Here is a 23,552-nt window from a genome sequence, read left to right as displayed (position 1 = left end):
GTATTTAATCGAAGTTCTGAACAGTTATTTGTTGTTTCTGAGCTAGCGTTTGAATGAAACTTGAAAAAAATGAATTTTTGAAAGTTGAAATTACGTTTGCACATACATTTAAAAGAATTTAAAATTCTATGAGTAAAGTTTAAGAAATTTAAAAACTACTCTAGTGTTGTTTTTGGGATTTGAAAATTTATTTTCAAAATCTGCCAAAAATAAATAAAAACTATGAATAGATATTTGAAAACAAAATTTTAAAAAAAACTCACCAATTTTATGGCCAAACGGGGGCTTAGTAATCCTTGACATCCATGACCTACTCGCAGACATAATATTTCCTTGACAAACGTAAAAAGATGAAAAAAAGTTCATGCTTCTCAGAAACCTGCGACAACTAACACAACAGAGAATTCGAATCAGTACTGGTTAACATTGGTGAAAATCAGGTAAAAAGCGTATTAGATAAATTGGTAACTTGAATGCCCCGGTCGGAAAACATAAATAAATGCAATATCTGCTTTAGCTACTAACTTGACATCTCAATGTACTGTAACTGATCGTTTCCATTCAGAGATAGGCAATGGTTACAACAATGATACAATAGACTACCCAAGGATGGTATTGAGACTACCAAATAAACTCTGCACTTTGGATATTATCCCAAGTTGGTGGTATGTCTATTTGCCAGACCACCCAAAGATCTAGCAAAAACCAGAAGAATTACATATTAAAACGGGACCCTCAACCTCCTCCCCTAGAGATAATACAGTGGTCTCAGCAGATGCGAAGCTGTGGCGTTGACTGTTTGCTTTCATGCTAGAAATGAGCCTAACTCTCCATTTGATCCTCGCCAGGCAGCCCAAATATTCTTAAATTACGGTCCATAGATCCGACAGCTATGTATTTTGCATCTGGACCAAATTTCAAACATGTTGCTTTACCTGCATTAGATGACAGCAATGACTATTATTACCTTTATAAACACATGCAACAGAAATAGTCAAAAATCCATCTAGAAAACGAGAGGAAGATTATACCTGTGCCTGATAAGTCGGGGAGGGTTTTGATGTGATTCCATTCAGCCTTAACACTGGCGACTTGGAAAACTCTGATTCAGCACAGACAGAAATGACATTTAACTCTACTTGACCAAAAGAAAGCTCCAAGAATCATTTGACAAGGGAAACATAGTGGCAATGAGAATAATGATAATCAAAAGTATAATGACAAACAATCCAAAGTGTCTTGGTTTCTACTTCTTCTTTCATTGAGCTATGCCGAAGTCTTTAGAGACTCAAAAAGGAGAACTACTTTTTAGTTAGAGAAAAATGAGAACATTGAATCACTGAATCAGAGAGCTATCCAGTCCCAATATTTGTGCAGGTGCCTTACCGTATATCTGAGCCTCCTAAGGCAAGATAACTTCCACTATGGTCAAATTGCACTGCGAGTAAAAGGAGAAGCAGCAACGTTAGATAATCTTAGATGTGTATAAAATTGTTATAGTAGATGAATTTATGATAAATAATTAAAAACATCAAGAAAGATGGAAGGATAGACTTGGTATAACACTACCTGAAAGGAACCAGTGTGGTAAACTGTATGCCAACGCAGTGTAAAAAATGAAAAGCTCTGAAGTAGACTATTGATTTACAAAGCTACAAGACTATAAAGCCTGAGATAGTATACTCAAAAAAATACTATAACTAATTGATGGGAACGCTTCCAGACTATAAAACGGAAATTTCTCAAAAACAGCAGAGTCCTAAGCTAGTATGCTTAAATATACAGTACTTCATTCATGAAACAAATCCTTGGCCTTCAACAAATGCTCAATGCAAACACTAAATATTTTTGTTTACGAAAAATATCTTTGTTTACGAACTACCAAAGCTTCTGTAACATGGCTTCACTTTTTTGCTTCAGTAGAATGCTGTTAGGTTATACCTGATTGAGTCGGTGTATTTTCATCGTAAAGAGAGAAATTTCGGAAATTCTTCAATTTGCGTAAATCCCAAAGTTTAACACCATCATGAGCAGCAGTCTGATGATCAACACAGAAAGGAAGCATTGGTCACATGTTCAATCATAAACCGCTTTAAGCTGATGAAAGGAGGGTTTCAAAAGTTTAATTCAGTATTAGAATACTCACTGCTAAGAAATAACCATTTTCTGAAAAGGAAATAGCAGTTACAGGCCCAACATGGCCATCAAATCTTGCAACATTTGCCTGAAGAGAAGCACCAGAAAAACACAGACACACACACAAAGTAAGACTACTTGGAATGAAGAAGAGGAAGGACAAGAGTATTCGCTGCCTTTGAGGCAACAGACCTGACTTTTTACATCCCATATCTTAACCAGAGACCCTGAGGTCCCTGTTCCAAGGATCAGACCATCAGGGTGGAAAGCTGCGGATGTGTAGCCCTCAGATTCTGTAGCATCTGCCACCTGCATTAGAATTTGAACTTTTTTAACAAGTCTATAAATTGAAAAGATGATGACTCTAGACAACTATACATTGCTTTTTGAGAATGAGAGGCCAGAGGAAAAAGAAACCTGTGCAAGGCATAAGCCAGAAGCAAGATCATAAAAGCACCATGTGCTATCAAGAGAAGCAGTCACAAAATAGTTATTGGTCGCATGGACAGTGACAGCTTGCACCTGTAATCATTCGTAGATGTATATATCTAATTAGACGGTTAGAAAATGCACTAAATCCAGTTAATGAAAGCCACAACTTAAAAAATGAAGTACCATAAAAATGTAAAGGGTGAAGGCAATTTCACGGGTCTGGAGGACTTATATTAAACAGTAGGGCCAACATAACATTGATTTCCACTTGAAATATCCCACTCGCCCCCTTATTCCCCAATAATGTATTTTACTTCTTCTTCTTCTTTTTAACTGTTCCTTGAAGCAAATGTGGAAGAAAAAAAAGACTTGCAGGTAGTCATTCAAGAGGTGGAAGCTCACTATGAAGATAGTCGGGGAACAGAAGAACGAAGTTTACCACAAGGCAAACACAACTCCAAGGACAAGAGAAATACTTTATTTCTCTTTGATACGACAACAGAAATACTCCCCAAGTAATTTCAGATCAAAAACATATTATGTACTTTGCATGAACAAATAACCTACTCTAAATATATAACAGTAAATATAGAAAACTACAATTTTCTAGTACAGTAAAGCACTAGTACAAATAGATTAGTTCCATCTCCATCTTTCACTTCTTAATGATCTCTTCCACAATTCGCACATCTAATCCTAGAAACAAAATATCCAAAAAGACGGAATACTAAAAGGGGCACCGAGATTAAGGATCACCACTGAAAAGCTAATTAGCTTGTTTTCCAAAATATTAAGTGTTGTACAATCAAGCAGGACTATTACCAGCATTTTGTCCCTAAATAATAAGAAGGTAATTCGATATCAGAACTTTCAGTATTGATCAATGAGATGTTAATATGAAATTACCTCTGCTGTATGATCTTTCAAGACATGCCTACAGTCATAGTTCCCATTTTCAGAACTTTGCCACACACGAACTGTCTGCAAAACTCAACTACAGTTAAGTAAAACATCGACGGAAGAATGCCACTGAGGCTAGTCATGCAACTGTGCATTAAGCAACAACAGTGTTAATGTTTATATTTTTACTACTTAGCTGAGGTGCCAAACCCATCAGAAATGAGAAAAACATTTGACTCTAAAGTTGTTCTGTCATATAAAGAATTTCCAAATCCTACTACTAACCAGCTCAGAACCTAGAGGCTAGAACTGAAAGGACAAAACAATCAATAAAAACACATGTTCAATCAAACTAATCCTTTTCTTTTTTATTATCCATTCTATTCTTGGAAACATATCAAAGAGTAAATATGGTGGCAACATTTAAAGAAACTCCATACTGTGACATCTAATATCAGTGACCTCATATTTAGATATTCTTTACAAGTGAACCCTTTCCAGTTATTCCTAACAAGTAGCACATAACCTACCATAGAAGGGGAGAACATACTAAGGAAAGTATAAGCTTCAATAAGACAAGAGAAGATGAAGGCATACTATTGAACGATAAGTGCATGTTCAATTTGACTAAAGAGAAACAATCAGGTTTACCTTATCTGCTGAGCCAGAGACCACTAGTTCACCCTCGGACGCAAATTTTACACTGGTAACCTAAAAAGGCAGAATATACTAAGCCAGAAATTTTGCTAAGCAAACACAGCTAAGGAATTATCAAGTAATAGTAAGAAAAAGAAATGTCAATAAGATGACAGACCCTCTTTGAATGACCACTTAGTGTTGATATGATTTGTCCTGAAGGACGATCGAAGACCACAGCATTTGAATCAACACCACCAGTAGCAATTAAGTCCTGACAGAACACAAATTAGAAATTAGAACTGAAAGAAGTTTAACCATAAACATGCCAAGAAAACAAGGAAGCATAATAATTAAGTGGTACAAACCATCGAATCTCTGCAACATTTGACTTTCTCATGAATCAAAACTTTCATCTTTTAAAGAGAACCTCTTGATGACAATAAGTTATTCCTTGGTTTTGCACTAATGTGATAATGCAGATATATGAGCAGGCTCTAGATCTAACTTACTAACTCACCTTCCAAATCCATAGCCATAAGAACCTAGTACTGTAAAACCACTTGTGCCTTAACACAAGTAACTATTTTATCACATGTTTATCTGGAAAAGCACTCAATATCTATGCAGCAAAAAGACAACTTTCAACGTGAAGGTCATATATACAAAAAGACAACTTTCAACGTGAAGGCCATATATGCAAAAGCCATTAACTTTATGCAACTGTACTAAAAGCAGAAGTTTGAATAAAAAATGACTCGTATTAGCTACTAGAGCAGCCCGGTGCACTAAGCTCCCGCTATGCGCGAGGTCCGGGGAAGGGCCGGACCACAAGGGTCTATCGTACGCAGCCTTATTGTGAAAGTTAAATGGGAATGTATTTTAGTATATGTTTCACGGATCCTCGAAGGAAACATAAGTGTGAAACGCGTGTGACTTGGCCGTCAGTACTTCACACAATCTCTTTATACTAATACTTAGCAGGAAGTGCAATTACGGGTTACGAATTCACACGCCCACATTGAATAAGTAACCATACCCAAGTCCAAGTAACTGATTTTAGCGGTATTTCCCTTGTTAATAATAGTTAAATACAAATCAAGGGGAAAAACAGAAGAAAGAACTTACCTTAGGATAATGAATATCCAAAGACAAAATGCCAGGTTTGTTGGTTTTGTGAAGAGGATAACTATTCAGTTGGGTATATCTTTCCAGAGCATCCACAGAGGCCAGTGTTGCCGGTATCTAAGTCGGAAAGAAAAAGTGAAATAATCATTTTGCTTCTAACTGGGAGAAGCAGCAGCAAGGAAAAAGCTCATATAGTAACTACTTGCATCATTTAAAAAAAAGAGGGATGCAATATCAGAAGAGAATGAGGGGAAAGTAACAAAGGATACCCACAATCCTACTTAAAAAACCCTCCAAATGTGTGTAGCAGATATTACCTGTCGTTTTTTCCTTTGTTGTGAAAGAGCAGCATTACATTCCGTAAGAGTCTCAATGACAGAGTTTGATATTCCAGGGCGAATTTTCTTGCCATCAGGACCCATCTCCTCATCCTCGGCAGCTATTGATACAAGTTGATAACAAGAATCACAAGTAAGGGAAAAAGAAGATGGTTGAGACACGTGCAAAGCATAAAAATTAACTACCTCTTTTCCCATTGCTTAAAGCAGTAGCACCAACTGCTGTAGTGGCTGCCATGGGTATTTGTCTTTCGGCCTGGGCAAGCAACCCCCTTGCCTCATCCCTTTCCTTTTTCAGCCTGGCAATTACTCTGCAGGCAGCATCATGCTGCCAAGACAATACATAAAATTCGCAAGCGATGTACCAGGGGAAGCACGCAGAAAACTGTAATACTGAGAAGCAGCTACTAGAAGAATCTAGGGGGAGATAATCAGGAGAAAATTATCCAGATGTCAATTTCGGAGATTGAGAAGACCGAAATTTGGATTTGAAAGACAGGAGAAAAACACTAGGTGGCTTCTTCCCATCTGTCTAAGTCTTGGTGGGGATAGTTACTCAGTATCTTGTGCTGGTGGGAGGTAGCAAACGCGCAAACTAGCCAAGACACCACTGTCGTCAAACAGAGAATATGACAAAAATGGAAATTGTACAGTGAATCTAGAACCTGATTATTGGCACAAGAAGGAACAGTATCAAATCTTAGGATGCTAATTCGTACTCAATTGTGACTCCAACCGACACAAGTACAGGTACCTCTTTGTTAACTATATTCCTGGTTTGCTAAAAGGGTCCTTGAGCCCAATCAGTCACTATACTATTGATGCAATGGACTCCCCCAAGCCACTAAACCGCTCACTTCCACCCGATTTGGACTGAACCTCGTTCTAGTGAGATTCTATCCCTTTTTTAAACTGAAACTCAGTTGACTATCTGATCCTTGGTCTAATTGGGCCTTTCTCTACAGCTCGAATCGAATAGATGGGCTACCCCTTCCACTCTTGCTTGTGCCTATTTCTAAGAACTTATGGCATACACCAAAAAAACTCATGTCACTTTAAAGACAATATGACACTACTTATTTCTTTGATGCGCTTAAAAATCTTTTTCCATTGTGACAAAAGAGAGAGAGAGAGAAAGCTTGGTCGTAAGGAACACCCCCCCCCCTCCAAGATAAGGCTGGAGTTTGAGTCACAAATGGAGCAAAAGTGAGAAGGGCCCACTGCTGAGCTCCTAGGTTGGCAGTTTGAGGGTGTTGGGTTTTACCATAAAAGAATATTTTTTGCCCGTTATACAAGATAGAAAACTCGAAAAAATACATGACTTGTTATAATGGAAAAACTTGCACAAAAGAAATTCCAACTTAATTAAGCCCTAACGTCAACAAATACGAAATACATTAATCCTCACACTGCTGTTTACACTCTATTAATTATAAATTTGTGCGCTAGTTTCATCCACTGGATATCTCATATCACACTCATCACTTATGGCTACCAGTGAGTCATTATTTTCCCTTCATTTATATATTTTCCACTGTACAAAATAAAATACCTAATAGAATAAATGGGTCTTTACCAGGGGCAAACCTTCGGACCCTTTATTTTATATTTTTTTTATTTTTATTTTTTGGATAAGTTAGCTTCAAACTCTTTAGCCAATTAAGCCCTAAATTGCAAAGGAAAAGAGACGAAATTATAACTAAATCTAGATATTTTGTTCTATTTTATGTCTCTATGGAACTGCAGCGAATATTATTTTAGATGCTCATTCTGATGTTGAATGGCTTCAACTATTTGCTGTATGCATAATCTGTAAAACCAGTGGAGTAGGTCTTTTTGATATCTCATATACAAGATCATCTTATATGGAAACATCCATTCAAGTATTACTCATGTTTTGTAACGCCTAGATTACTGAATTCACAACATGTACATCCTCTCTCCTCTTTCATCAATAGTATCTGAGGCTGCCTTAATGTCCATCCTGCCTAAGTAAGACCTTAAAAGTTCCAAAAAGAAACAATCATTGATCCTATGTTTTAAAAGACAAATTGAAGGATAAACTCTCCAGAATAAAGAGTTTTAGCTACTTAAAAGTAAGCAGGCCACTTCCTTCACCTGATATAAAGCATGACTCAGCTCTTGCCTTGCAGTATGTAATTGTTGTTCCAATGCAAAATTTGACAGCATCAGACCATCCCATTCCTACGAGACAAAAGAAAATTAAGACTACAGAAGCATCAAATGTAACATACACTTGCTTCAAGATAAATGGTAATTAGTTTAGTAGTCACCACACGTAAAGGATCAAGTGATAAAAACACTATATGATAAACAAACAGAAATCATCCTGCTGAATTTGGCACATCATATCTAATGATGTCAAAAGCTTTATTTGAAAGCTTCATGAACTAACTTAGCTAAGATCATAAATTTCAAGATGATGATTTTAACCTGGGTTGCACGCCTCTCTTCTAATTGAACAATGAACTAAACAAATACTTAAGCAATCCGTTTAAATAAAAAGGAGCATTTTGAGAGATATAGGGCATATCATGACAAAACCTTTTTAATTTTCGAACAGAACACTCAAAGTTAAATAATCTTCGCAGAAGCACTTAATACTATTTCAAAGGATGATGAAGAGACATAACTTCACAATATGATAACTGAGTAGTCAAGTTCCTCTGCATTACATATTAATTTATGTCGCAAACAAACCTTAGAAATGGGAAGCAGAAAATCAAGGATCAAAAGCACGTACTATTTGAAACATTCCCAACATCCCAGGGATGCTAGCAGCCTGTACAGGTCGGGGTTTCACTATCTGCAATAAGTACCAATATTAATAAGCTCCACGATGTAAACCCAATTAAGATCATACCCTAAAGCTAATACTGAGAAAAACTAGAAGCATATTACATTATAAATTTCAAAATAGTATTACCTTGCCAGTTTTAACAGGGATAATGTCATCTGCCGTCAATGGCTCTCCGGTAACAGGACATTTACCATAATCCTGTACCAACCAAAAAGATACACATATAAACTTGAGAAAATGCAGCATTTAGCCGGAGGAAAAGATATATAACTTTATCCAAAAAAGATGCTAACATTCTCCCTCCAAAGAAAAATTCTCACACAATCAAGCAAAATGAATGATTGAATGCTAATCTTTCTAGTCAATCTTTTTTCCTCTATAAGTGGTTATGGAGATGGAATGATAACAATATGCTATATGGAAGGCAGTTATTAATCTTACGTATGGAAGGGAAGGATTCTGAGATCCTAAGCCTGTGAACAACTCTTATAGAGTGGCCATATCGAAACAAATAGCAGGTTTATGGGGGAGAGTTTAAGAATAATATTAAACTAGAAGTGGTCAATGGAAGGAAAATCAAACTATGGACTGATAGATGGCCTGAAGAAGGACGGTTAAAGGATCAAATTCCTGTCATTTATAGTCTGTAATGAATCAAGAATGCCTGATGGCTGACTGCTTTATGCAAAACTGTTGGAATTTTCAGCTTAGGAGAAAGTGTAAAGATTGGGGGCTGGTTGATAGTGCAGACAATAAATATTGAAGAAACAAAGAAGACACTCAGGTTTGCCGTGCAGATAATATGGGATATATATGGTGAAATCTGGTTATGAATGGTTACAAAATCAGTAACTTGATTTGGAGACATTTTGGCCGTTGAAACTATTGTGGAAAACTAACGCCCCAACCAAAGCTGCATGTCTCGGGTGGGTTGCTGCTTATGAAGCTTGCTCAGAAAAAAGGATCCAGTTTAGGTAATAGATGTGTTTTGTGTGAATGCTGTGCAGAAACTGTTAATCATCTGTTGATACATTGCAATCAACATGTTTTTGGGCAGGTTGCTGCTTATTTCTAAATATATTTGGTGTTCATTGGGTAATGCCACAAAGCTTTAAGGAATTACTACACTGTTGGCAAAGACAAAGGGTAAAGAGATGACTGAAGAACACTTGGGAGCTAATACCATGTGTATCATCTGGACAGGATGGCAGGAGAGGAACCAAAAATGTTTTGACGGAAATAAGGAACTGAATGAAATTGTAAAATTTATATGCCTCTAGAACTTGTTCTGTTGGCTTAGAGGAGAAAGTGTATTTAGTGTTTCTGATTTCATGGACTTGTTAGACTCTGTTTTGTGAAGGTTCTGATCAAGTACTGAATTTTATAATCTATTCAGTACCTTCTTGGTACAGATTTCTTTAATAAAATTAATGCACTTTATCAAAATCTTTTCATTTTTTCAGGGAAACCTAAGTTGGCACCGCTTAAGTTTCTAATAGCTATTACGGAACCCATTTGGTGAGGAACATAAAGTGGGGTCTTTTGGGTTGTTTTTTTTTTTTTGGGTGGGGGGGGGTGAAGAGAGAGAGACCAATGTTTCAGATTTTGTACTGGAGAAAATATACAAAGGACAAACTATTAAGTTTTTTAATGAAACTGACCCAAGTTGAACAAAATAAATATAAAGGATTCATATAACCGACCCTAACTAGCTTGAGGTTGAGGCACAATTGTTATTTTCCATGTTCTCCTTCCTACGTTTACATGACACAAGCTCGGAAATGGATCCTTTCTTTTTTCAAGATTGACCACAAACTGAACCACATAAATAAGTAAAAACACCACGAGAAAAAGAATGCATACAAAGGTTGGAGCGGCAAAACATCGAGGGACTTGTGACAGGTTCAGCCCTATGTCATATGACCTAAGCCTGGTATTTAGTGGAAAAGTGTAGAGGGGGCAGGCCAATTATCTCCTAGTTTCGAAGGCGGTGGTTGGTCTTAAGGGTAGAGAGGCAGACCATATCCGAACCCCCATTGCAAGAAAGTACTCTGAGTATACAAGGCCACATACAGATTTCTCGGTCATAAAAATGCATACACATTGACACAGAGCATTAAAAGATGAGCTTAATACTCTAACAATGTCAAGAACCTTTAACACAATTAGACCCTTTAAAGCAAATTACAGATAGCTTTTTACAGCAAACATGGATAGATAACCTACAAAGGATAGTACATAACATAGACAGCATAGATCCATAACCTACAAAGGAAGGTAAAATAACATGCTATAGCCTGTGAATCTGTACTGACACTGTAACCATATATAAGTTAATACTCCTGACAGTGTAGAGAATCTTTACACTACTAGTCACTTTAACACAAATTACATATATCTCTCTATAGCACATATGTATCCAGTAAAACTGTACTTAATTCGTAAAACTCTTTCATATTGTCCGGGTATATAATTCAAATGCTCAAATAAAAAATAGAAACTCACAGAGATGTGTCTTTCTATTAAACGCTTCTCGTAAAGGAGTCCAGACTTTTTCGACACCACCGGATCCTCCGGCACCTCGCCGGAAACTGTACGGAAAAGTTATACAAAAAAATAAAAATTATAGATCAGAGACAATAAAAAGACTATATTATAAATAATACGCATACATGGAAATGGAAGTAAAGAAAGAGAGAGAGGGAGTGAAGCTTACTTGAACAGTTCATTGTGGAAAAAGAGAAAGAGCTGGAGTTAGGGTTTAAGGAGCACGAAAGGAGCTGGAGCTGATGCACAGTGAGAGCGAGGGAGATGGAACGAAAAGAAGATTTTTTGCTCGAGGGTTTCAGATGATAATGGGATATAGCACGACCCGACCCGGATCCGCCTCCGCCTCCGCCTCTTCTTGACTTTAATCCTTTCTCAATTTTCACCCTTTGATAAATTTTTAAGAAATCAGGGTAAGTTTTGAAATATTACTACTACAAACTTTTTTTTATTAAACCGATTTGTTATCTCCCAACAACAACATATATATAAGATAACTAGTCAAATTGCTCGTGCTACGCGCGGTTATGAAAGATACTTACCATGATCGTATTTATAAATTTAGTCAAAATTGAATATATATCAATAAAATTGAAGAGTAATTTTTTTATTAAAGGTAGAGCTTAGAAGAACTTAATTTTCATCGTTAAATAAGAAAAAAAATATTTAAAGAATTTTTTACTTTTGAATCTCTATTTAAATCTTCTATACATTGATACATATATAGAGTTACTTGATTTCATTTATCATATAGTCACATATTTTGTTTTGCTCAAATTTTCTTATATTCAAATAAAAATATGAATAGAAAAGTAAAAAAACAAACAGAAAGGAAAATAAATAATAAACTGAATTGCATTTTCTACCAATATATCTCAAGATACTGACTATCTTTACCATAAGAACTACAAAAAATCTAACCAAATAATTCGAACTTATGATTTTAATGTGGCAGCTCCAATTTAATTATTTGCTCAGTTACAAACAAATAAATAGAAATAAAGATAAAATAAGTGAATGGAAATAAAATAAAATTTTGAGGGACAACAAAAATATGAGAATATTTAATATGTTTACCTTATGTTTATGTTGATTATATCAATCATCAATTGAATAAAAACTGTTCATTAACATGGAGAATTCAAAAGCTTAGTAGTAGTACTATTTATCAAAAAACATATAAATTGAGATAAGTAAATGGCAAAAAAATAAAATCTTTGAGGGGCAAAAAAATATTTGGGAATATTTAAGATGAAATATAGTATCAATCATTAACATGAAAATAAGGTAAACATTCTAAAAATCAATAGGGAATAAAAATTATTCTTTAACATGAAGAAATTCAAAAGCTAGAAATATTAAAAATAATTTAACTTTTGATCAATGAAATATCGTAGGAGAATTTGAATAAAAACTACGAAAGGAGTGTAGGTAAGAAATTTCATGAAACCAACTTTAAAATAGTAGTTTACTCATACGGTGCAAATAATTAAATGAAAATTTTATCTCAAAATATTATGCCTACTTGAGAAATCAAATTGTTTATTGTACTACAAGAAGTTGATCCAATAGGACAGAAGGAATCATAGAATTGGAATAAAAAATTGAAGATAAAAGATGTATACCAATATATTATAAAGCTGAAAGAACTAGCAGAGGGTTTCAAGAAGAATTACTCTTTCTCTTCTTACGGTGATTAATTTATTTAGTACCGTAAAAAGATTGTGAAAATAAAGTCAACGGCTAAGTTAGATCTTCAACAGAAGTTAGTTGCATAAGCTCTCTGGAAAAGGAACTTCAAATTGGAAGGAATACTCATGGGAGATGCATGTTATGTATTCTAACATATTTTTGTTTCATTAGCATAAGCAATGTTAAAAGTTGAACTCATTGATTGCTATATTATCTCCAACCGCATCTTTTGTAGGTTGCCTTTGTGCATTACTAAAGTATACATGGTAAAAAACGTTAAAAAAAATATGGGGGAAAAAACAAGGAATTATGAATATTGACTTCAAAAAATAAATATACCGTAGCATATCAGGAAGATTTATTTCACCAGTGAATGATATTTGCACCTAATGACCTTTTATTATTTCAAATTGAGAAATTCAAACACCATGAATTTTAAGTAGTGCAGATATCTTGTTCGGTCGAAAATGAGAGACTTTGTTATTGTTGAGAAATTGCATATATGTGGCGGCCACGCTCTAGAACTCATTTGATTACTTTCACGTGAGAAAGTAAAAGAGGTCATTGTTGAGATGTAGAAGACAAATAATTAAGATATAGAAAAATGGGCAAATAATACTAGAAAGTGAACTTCGAACATGAAGCCTATAAGGCATTTCATGTGTAGTTATTTAGGAATAAAAAAGAAAACGTTTGGACTCTTTGTAAAGACTGTTAGAAGAGGTGAAAGAATGGCAAAAAATATGAGAGAAAAAATAAATGTGTTTCATGGATAAAGAGACATGCCACATCACCTTTTTCATTCCCAACTTTATATTTATATATAGATTCTATTCATCAAAATTTAGATAGATGTGAAATATTTGTTTCCGACTCCACTGAGATTTGAACATAAGACGTTATGATTATCAATCAAATCCATTAATTATTAGGTCACACTCTTGAGTATCTACTAGTAAATTATAACTTTATCATTTTTATTGGTTGACGACTCGATAAGCAAAAAGCTACCTTTAGACTTATATATGTCATTAAGCTAAAGATAAACATATTAATTAGGCAAAATGGTTTTCTTGCTACTTAAACTTGTACCCAATTGCCAACCCGGTAAATAAACTTACAATTTTCTCATTTGAACACCTTAACTTAACGGAATGAATATTAATAAATTACTTTGACCGTTGACTATGCTTATATGGTAGTGACATGGGTAATATGGACAAAATCGTGCCAATCACGCAAAAAAAAATGTGTTTACAATATTTGATTTTAAAAAAAAAATGAAAAAGAAAAGGGAAACAGCACCCCCAACGTCGCCCATCACTGCTCGCCTCTCATCTCATCTTCTTTTCACCATTAACCCCTCCCAAATTATCTCCGATCAGTCCATTCTATTTTTTATCCAATTTTTTTCATTATCTTTAAAAATTTTTATTGAGCCACTGTTTTGGATCTTAGTTCTCTGAAACTGAGAGGTACATTTTCACCAAGCATTGGAAATTTGAGCTTTCTTCATGTCCTTGAGCTCCAAAATAATAGTTTTTCGGATGAAATCCAATCAGAGCTTGGCTACTTACATAAGTTACAGGTTTTACGCCTTGACAATTGTCACGACCCTAAAATCGATCCGGTCGTGATGACACTTATCGTGAAACTAGGTCAGCTGACACAACTCTCGAATTAACCATTTAATCAATAACAATCATTTTTAAGTCTTTAATTGATCAGGTATCTCATAATGTAAGTCTAAATAAACAGTGCGGAATAAATACACAAGTCCGACATCGGAGTGTCACAAGTCACGAGCATCTACAAAGGCCCGAATACAACAAGAGGTCTAAAAATGTACTAAATACAGTCTAAGGAAGACAAGAGGGAGAAAAGCAGTGCTGCGAACGTCGGGCAGCTACCTCGCTAACTTTGATGACTCTGCCACTGAGCAATCAACACCCGCAACCGGGTTCAGAAACGCCTAAATCTGCACACAAGGTACAGAGAATAATGTGAGTACGCCAACTCAGTAAGTAATAAAAGTAAATGAAAGTTGAGCAGTAAGAAAACACGTAAACCACGTCAAATCGCTACAACAAATGCAGGACATTTCCAACACAGTACAGAAATCGTTTACTTCAAAAATCATGCTCAATTTCGGTAAAACCTTTTAAAACAACTTTCTATAGTTTCAAACGAGTGATAAAACCGTGAGTAAAAATGATAGCAAATGTAAACAGCCCCTCGGGCAAAACGTATATCATAAACCGCCCCTCAGGCATAATATCAACAGAACCAGCCCCTCGGGCTACCTCACAATCACTCGTAATTAGCCCATCGGATATAACATGAATCAAGAACCGCCCCTCGGGCAACAATATGAATCAACAATAGCCCCTCGGGAAACATTATGAATCAACAATAGCCCCTCAGGCTATATCACATCACTCACACTAGGTACCCGCGCTCACTAGGGGTGTACAAACTCCGGGAGGGGCCCCTTACGGCACAAGCGTAATAACAAGCCATCTCGTGGCATAATCAAACAGGCTCTCAGCCTCATATTAAGACACCTCGTGGCGTAACAAATCAAAGCCCTTGGCCTCATAATCATGAATCAGTACAACACCATTGCGGCGTGTAGCCCGATCCCACAGTATCCTCACAACACAGGCCATCAACCTCACTCAGTCAGAAATCTCTCATGCCACTCGGGCAATACTAAAACATGATGTTCAGGCCAAAATATCATTTAAAATATCAAAACGGAGCAAATATGGTCGAGCTATGAAAATAGTAGAATACAGCATGACTGAGTACAAATATGAAGTCAAAACAGTGAGGAATAGTAGTAAGAATCTCCTAAGGGTACAAAACAGTTGGCACAAAGCCCAAATATGGCATTCAACTCAAAACATGGTAATAATTTCCAAAACACAATGATATCAAACAGTTTTCAATTAAATACGCAGTTTAACAGTCATACGGGACGGACTAAGTCACCATCCCAACGGTGCACGACCCCACGCTCGTCATCTAGCATGTGTGTCACCTCAAAGTAGCACAACGATGTGAAATCCGGGGGTTCATACCCTCAGGGCAGACATTTACAATCATTACTTACCTCTATCCGGTCCAAACTCTAGCCCGCGATACCTTTGCCTCTCGAATCGGCCTCTGGATGCTCCAAATCTAACCAAAAATAAATTTATACCATCAAAATATGCTAATGAAACAAAGTCCACTTGAAAATAACCAATTTACATCAAAAATCCCGAAATTGACCAAACTCGACCTCCGGGCCCACATCTCGGAATCCGACAAAATTTACATGAATGGAGTCCTTATTCCCCCACGAGTTCATTCATATTAAAAGTACCAAGATCCGCCCACAAATAACCCCTCAAATCCTCAAGTTAAGGTCTCCAATACCAAGCCCTTAATTTCCATTAATTTCAAGCCTAATCAGTAAAATAATGCCATAGGACCGATTATTAGATTCAAAAATCTTACCTCTAAACGTTATCCCATGAATCTCTCTTCAAAATCTCCCAAAAAGCTCCCAATCCAACTTAAAAATGGTGGAACATGGCTGAAATTCGCGAAGGCAAGCTTATATGGCTTTTGGCCTAGGGATTCCGCACCTACGGCCTCAAACTCGCACCTGCGCGACCGCACCTATGGTCCAAAGGGTCGCACATGCGGAAGTCACCTATCTGCCTAAAACCGCATTTGCGGTCAAATGGCCGCACATGCGCCATCGCAGGTGCGCTCAGCTCTTCGCATCTGCGGCTCTTGCCCTTCACGTCCTTGGCCACATCTGCGGTCCTTTCTACGCATCTGCGGCGTCGCACTTGCGGTCCCCAATCCGCAGGTGCGGAAATGACAGAATCAGAAAATCTGCAGCTACACTCAAACTCCAACTCTTCCATCAACCATCCAAAACCATCTCGAGGCCCTCGGGACCTCAACCAAACACGCCATCAAGTCATATACCACTATCCACACCTATACCAATCTCCGAAATACCTAAAACAACATCGAATCAACCAAATGACATCAGATTGAAGCCTAAGGTTCCAAAAACCTCCAAATTCCGCTTCCGATCAAAAAGTCTATCAAACCTCGTCCGAATGACCTGAAATTTTGCACACACATCACAAAATGACACAACGGACCTACTCCAACTTCCAGAATTCCATTCCGACCCCTATATCAAAATCTCACCTATCAACCGGAAAACGCCAAAATTCCAATTTCGCCAAGTCAAGCCTAAATCTACTCCGGACCTCCAAAACACATTCCGATTATGCTCCTAAGTCCCAAATCACCTAACGGATCTAACCAAATCATAAAAATTTCAATCCGAGATCATATACTAACAAGTCAAAACTTTGTCAAACCTTTCAAATTTTAAGCTTCGAACTGAGAACTGTTCTTCCAAATTCATTCTGATTACCCTGAAAACCAAAACCGATGATTTACATAAGTCATAATACATCACACGGGGCTAGTAATGCCCGAGAACTGGCGAGCGAAGTGCAAAAGCTCAAAACGACTGGTCGGGTTGTTACAACAACAACTCATTCACTGGTTGTCGGCGAACCGGAGATGGCAACCATTGAGATTTTTTGTTTGTCAAAAATTCTATTCCTAATTGAATTTAACAGAAATAAGAATAGAAGTAGAATATGGATGAAGGAAACTAGCTAATTTCTTGGATTTGGGGTTTGGTCGGAGACTTTTCTGGTAGTATCTTCTCTCACTGTTTTTTTTTTCTGGGGGAGGGGGGAGGAGGAGGTGAGTGGAGAGGAAAGGAAAAAATAAAATGAAATTTTGATAAATTAATTTTAAAAATAGGACCCACAAATAACAATGTCAAGCAATAAATGGTCTAGCATATGACATGTTTGACATGTTAGCGCAATTGATATACATGCTCGGTTAGATGTGTTTATTGGTATTCATTTCGTCAAGTTAATGTGTTCAAATGGGAAAATTATAAGTTTGTTTACCGGGTTGACAATTGAGTACAAATTTAAGTGGCCAGAAGGCCAATTTGCCTATTAATTATAATAACTCGTGAAGTAAGAAAGTTGTTCGTCTCATTTATTTAATTAAAAAAAAACTTGGGAAAAGGAATCAAGGATGGATCACAGATAAATGAAGAAAAGAAGCAAAATTTTTGGCTGAAGGTTAAATTATTAGTTGTTCTAGTCTGTTTATTCTTTAAAAATAATGTATGCAAATATTAAAAGATGTAGCTTAACAGTCATTCGAGTGGAAACAGATCATGAGAGACAACTATTCATATCTTGTCAGAAAAATATTAGGTAATGTTTTTTTTTCTTTTTTCGAATAGAGTTTTTGATATTTGTAACATCGATAGATAATAGGTACCAAATAAATTATTCGAGGACAAAAGTGGTCTTGGACACTATCTTCATACAGAAAATAATCGTGCATGATGTAATACTAATACTAATTTTGGTCACCAAAAGAAGATTAAAAAAAATAAAATTTTATACGAATATGGCCTACCCAAATGGATCTTGGGTGATTGCCATGAATGGCCTTGTATGGGGATGATCTTAGCCGAATGTCCCCAAAATTGATGGTATTTAAAAATTAGCTCATTGACCCGCATTCAATTATTATTTTTCAATATTTTTTACCGGATTGATATAGTTTATGTTATATTTTTTTCCTACCTCTATGTTAAGTTGTTCATTAAAGTTTACGAGGTTGACATTATTTTACTTTTAGGGATTTCTCTATTGGATTGGTAAAGATTATGCTATATTTACTTTACATATATGTTAAGTTGTTAATTGAAGTCTACCTCATTGGCATAATTTTTTTTATTACTTTAACAAAGTATTCTTTGAATTTGCAGCTTTAATTTCAATCGAATCATCCCAAATTTGTTCAATAATCTAAAATTCGAAACAAAGCTTCTAAGCACCAACACAAAAAAATCCCCAATCACAAATTTTGTCAAATAAGATCAATTCAAAAAGATCCATTTTGAGCTTTTTACTGTAAATCACCAAATTGGTGTTTGACTAAAAATTTAAATAAAAATTAAAACATTCAAACGACTTTAACAAATGAATCATTAACCATTTACTTTCCACCATTTAATAACAAATTCAAGCTTTAAATATTGAAGAATTGACGTAAAAAATGGAACATTACGTTGAGGTCATAAAAGACAAAGCATTCCGCCAAGATCAATCCAACTGGGGGATATATCATGGAATTATTTATTGCATTTCGACGCAAATTGACGGCACTGTCTCTTTAGTTTCGGACAGGTTCAAGACCATTTAGTCTTGGATGCCCTTGTGAGACCTTTCTGCAATAAAGAATCAATTTCAGCACGAAATTGTATTAGAGCAATGTGAAGAAGTAGTAATAGGTGCGAAAGTTCTAAATGTCTAAAATGTATTTCTAAATTCTTAGAAAATAAGACCTTTATGCAGTAAAGGATCAATTTCCTTTTTGCATGATTCTAAATATTATGAATTCAATTCATAACATCATTATTCATATACAGGTTATGAGACTATCATTAGTCGGGACATTTATATCTAAGTGATCATTTATCTGATGATAATCGAAAGTTGAAAATTTTTCTGATAATAGTGAGACTCTCAGGACTATGCTCCAAAACGAGTCTTATTATATGAAAATGTTAATAAGAAAAATTGGCATAATTTTTTTGTGTTACTTTAACAAAATATTCTTCGAATTTACAACTTTAATTTCGATCAAACCACTCTAAATTTGCTCAATGATCTAAAATTCAAAACAAAGCTTCTAAGTACCAACACAAACATTCCCCAATCACAAATTTTGTCAAATAAAATCAATTCAAAAAGACCTATTTTATCTTCTTCAATACTTTCTAAGATCCAACAATGGAGTTTTGAGCTTTTTACAAATCACTAAATTAGTGTTTGACTAAAAATTTAAACAAAAATTAACAACATTCAAATGACTTTAACAAATGAATCATTAACCATCTACTTTCCACCATTAAATAAGAAATTCAAGCTTTAAATATTGAAGAACTATAATATTCACGGAAAAAATGAAACATTACACTGAGATCATAAAAGACGAAAACATTCCGCCAAGACCAATCATGTTGGGGGATATATCATGCAACTATTTGTTGTATTTCGGTGCAAGTTGACGACATGTCTCTTTAGTTTCGGACAGGTTCAAACCCAAATAGGAATGAATGACTAGCTAGTTAGAAGAATCAACCCAAATAGTTGCTCATCCAATCGTTTAAACTAAAAATAGCCGACAAAGGCAAATATATGCATAATGTATATATATTATATCCGTGTAATTGTGTACAATCGATGTATATAATATATATATATATATGTATGTATGTATGTATGTATGTATATATGTATTAGTTAGAAAAAGTAAACAATGAATATGGTCAACTATTTGTGTAAGATCCCAAATAGTTATGGGAAAGCCTAAAACTGAACACAGCCCACGATGGTCGACAAAGTCAAAACGGAATATTTTTATATTTTCTTTTTTGGCAAATAAAATTTTACATGTAATCCTTTTCCAAATATTCTTCAAAAATTTTCCAAGAAATATGATAGATTTAAAAAATCAAAAAAACCTTTTCATATGTGTTAAACTTTCCTGTATCTCATTTTAATGAGTGTGTAATTATTATACTCTTATCAAAATATGGTATATGAAATTATGGCAGTTGAGGTAATTGATTTTTTTTTGTCAGTTGAGGTTAATTGATAATATGGTCTTTTTTATGTATAGTTTATAAAACTACAGCCTCTCAATTGCTAGCTCCAAATCAACTTCTTTCTAATTTCTCAAAAATTATATTATATTTGCGACCATATGAATTTAAATTAAATTTATGTACTCGTAACACAAACACATTATACTAAAGAAAAGGCTTAAGCTCGTGGCACAAACTAAGTAATGATCAACACGACACTATCAATACTTGCATGGCCGACATATTTATACAATTAAGAAATATATGCTTCAAGTACTTTGCTATGTAGAATGATACTATGTACACTTAAAAGAGAATTTTAATCTTTATTCTCATATCAGTTAGAGTTTTGTCTAAAATGTTTGACAGATGGAAAACATGCGAAAGTATCATCAAGTGAAGCACAAGTTATACAAGATGCTACATGCTAAACTTTTATCCCTATATCTATGAAAGACATGATGACAAGCTTTTCAATTTTTTATTTTCGTTTTTAACAACAAATCTTTTGTTTGAGTTTCTTAGTGTTTAACCGGTCCCAAGTCATGGTAAAAGAGCCTCAATTGCAGTAGATTGACAGCCAACAAACTTTTTTGACTATGATAAATCTTCTAATGATAATATAGAGAATCCATACAGTCTAGCCTTGGCTAATGATATCAAAGAATAGTTCATTGATTAATTGATTTCTGAATTTTATACTTTTACTTGCTATAACAGTGGAAACTTTCCAACTTTAGACCGTGCCAAGAAAGGGAAAACGAAAAGGGCACTTGGGGATGTTGGTACAGGCTATATTTCAATATCACCATTATCGAGTCATAGTAGCAAAACAATTTTCAAATAAAATTGCACAAGTGATGTAGACTAAGGAAATACTTAACGATACAGAAAGAAATAGCGACAAACCATTGTATGTACATAATAAATTACGTAACTAATATCAAGTAGTACGATTGATACAAAAGAATGGCTAGATGTGGTGAAAAACTCTTAGTAGTCCTCCAAAATCCAACCTCATGTATGCAAACACAGCTTCCAGAATCAATTTGTGTTTCTAGTGACAATTATACATGTTTATCAGGCGGGCTGGGACGAGTTGAACGGAAAAAACTCCAGCCCGTTCGTTTATCGGGCGGGCTGTTTAGTGGGCCGGTTGGGAATTTTCGGGTTATATAAGCCCCGTTCGGGTTCGGGCTAAACGAGTTCGGGCGGGCTGGGCTAGTGTAAAGTTTTTGTTTTTTAATTAAATTTTGACAGTTGGCAACAGTCCAAATAATTAAAAAAAAATACTGTAACGGTAACCGGGCTGATAACGGGTTGCAGCCCATTAACAATCCGTTAACGGGCTTAGCAGGTACGGTGCACCGTTATCCAAAATATGTTCGTCCAACCCTCCCCCCACCAACCCGTCCCAGTCCGCACATTAAGCTACAGTAATGGGCTAAAACGGGTTGACCCAGGTTGAAAACGGGTCAGCCCGCCCGATTAACACCTATAGTGACAATACAAGTAACTCTATGTAGTCGTTCCTCAAAATAGCCTTTTTATGGTGAAATTCATGGCATATTTTCCTTTTTTTTTGCTCACTGTGGGATCATATTACATGAAAATTCGCATGTACTGAATATCCTAAAGCCGGTGTTGTTCAATATCACAAATGCAGGCAAAATCTTACTAGCCTTAATGATATCATTGATACAGTTAGATCATCTCCTTTCTATTGACAAACAACATTCTCCAATAAAAGGCACACACTTGAACAATGAAAGACAATCATATCAAACATTCCCCCCTAATAAAAGACACACTACTTCTCAGTGTATAATTATCATATCAAACAATCCTCTCTAATAGAAGACACACTGTTCAATGTGTAATTTTTATCACAAAACATGATGTCGTTCCACATATATCTATCAAAGAACCTACTGAGAAGATCATCGTTTTTACATAAACAACCATAACGATAGTCGGAAAGCAGCAAAGTATTAGCTAGATGAATAATGCCTTACGAAACTCGTGGCATTAACAAAGAGGAGTCATCATGAGGTTCATATCAAGTATCAAGAAAGTTTGCATATATTCTACAAACCCAGATAAAATATGAAGCAATACTCCGACCTCCATCTTTGCAGCATTATTTTCAGTTTGGAAATCGAATTTTATTTGTGCATCTCAGTTCAATGAATCATGATCCAACCTAGGGACATGATCCCTGCTCAAGGGTAGAGCCCCCTAACAAGCTAAGCCGATCTCATAAGGATTTTAAGAAAATCGGACAGACTGTATATTCATAAAATATAGTAGAAATGTGTTTTCCTAATAACGATAAATGTTCATATATTGTATCACGAATACATCATGTACAAGGTATCAATGCAGCCTCACAATCAACTACGTACATTGAGAGGTTTACAAAAGCGAACCAAGCAAATGACAAGCTCCATATATCGAGAGATAGTCAAAACAAGTTGTGGAGCATCCTGACGAGGGAGTCAAATCATGATAAAGGTCCCCTCAAGGAATATCGACAGGAGTATATAAGTTCTACTTTCTACCAATTGTATTGAGAAAAAACTGAATTTACGTTATAGGTGACGTGGCATGACATGTGGACTGGTCAAACGGTCAAAACACAGTAAATAGCCAAGAGACACGGGCGATAACAGATAAGGGAAAAAGAAAGCAACATAGGTGCGGACCGTTACTAAAATAGGTACGAGTCTCGTACCTATCCAAGACCAAAGATCGGAAGAAGTTGAAGATACGAATCTGATGACGTAAAAGAGTCTAAATACAACATTGAATATCAAATACGTTAGAATATTTGATTTAAAAAGAAATGATTGTGTAACGTTTCTTTTAATGTCATTTATTGTTCATAATTGCCTCATTAAGACAAAGACATTACATCTTCTCCTAGAATTAGCTATAAAAGGAGAAGAACTCACCATCTGTAAGGATACAAAATACTATTGGGATCTTACTGAAATACAAAACTATTTACTGCTTTACCATCATTCTCAAAAATATTTTATTTTCGTCTCCTGATTATCAGTAACCCGAATTTCTTTTTAGTTTTGACCAAAGACTCAGATTTTTGGTTAAACAAATTGGTTCCGTTACCGGAAAACTGATAATCTTTTCT

At 35.5% G+C, this 23,552-nt stretch overlaps 1 protein-coding gene across 2 annotated transcripts; it reads right to left on the bottom strand.

The window, feature by feature from the left end:
- Positions 1-539: 539 nt before the first annotated feature.
- LOC104225737 (pre-mRNA-processing factor 19 homolog 1-like) lies at positions 540-11,249 on the bottom strand. 2 transcript variants are annotated; one of them, XM_009777599.2, is made up of 18 exons: positions 11,108-11,249; positions 10,897-10,982; positions 8,518-8,589; positions 8,335-8,397; positions 7,689-7,775; positions 5,757-5,898; positions 5,550-5,671; positions 5,233-5,349; positions 4,283-4,378; positions 4,120-4,179; positions 3,475-3,549; positions 2,554-2,658; positions 2,329-2,445; positions 2,147-2,224; positions 1,942-2,038; positions 1,387-1,438; positions 1,032-1,102; positions 540-935 (listed from the first exon to the last, which is right to left on the bottom strand). In XM_009777599.2, exons 1-18 carry the CDS (start codon positions 11,118-11,120, stop codon positions 823-825), a joined length of 1,566 nt encoding a protein of 521 aa, XP_009775901.1. In that variant the 5' UTR covers positions 11,121-11,249; the 3' UTR covers positions 540-822. The 2 variants fall into 2 exon arrangements, with proteins under 2 accessions (XP_009775901.1, XP_070029379.1); XM_070173278.1 differs by having other exon boundaries at positions 8,292-8,397; positions 11,108-11,223.
- Positions 11,250-23,552: the final 12,303 nt, after the last annotated feature.

Source organism: Nicotiana sylvestris, chromosome 1, assembly GCF_000393655.2.
Source record: "Nicotiana sylvestris chromosome 1, ASM39365v2, whole genome shotgun sequence".
Classification (NCBI taxonomy): domain Eukaryota; kingdom Viridiplantae; phylum Streptophyta; class Magnoliopsida; order Solanales; family Solanaceae; genus Nicotiana; species Nicotiana sylvestris.
The sequence above is the reverse complement of the archived record's forward strand: the minus strand, read 5'-3'. Positions and strand labels throughout refer to the sequence as shown.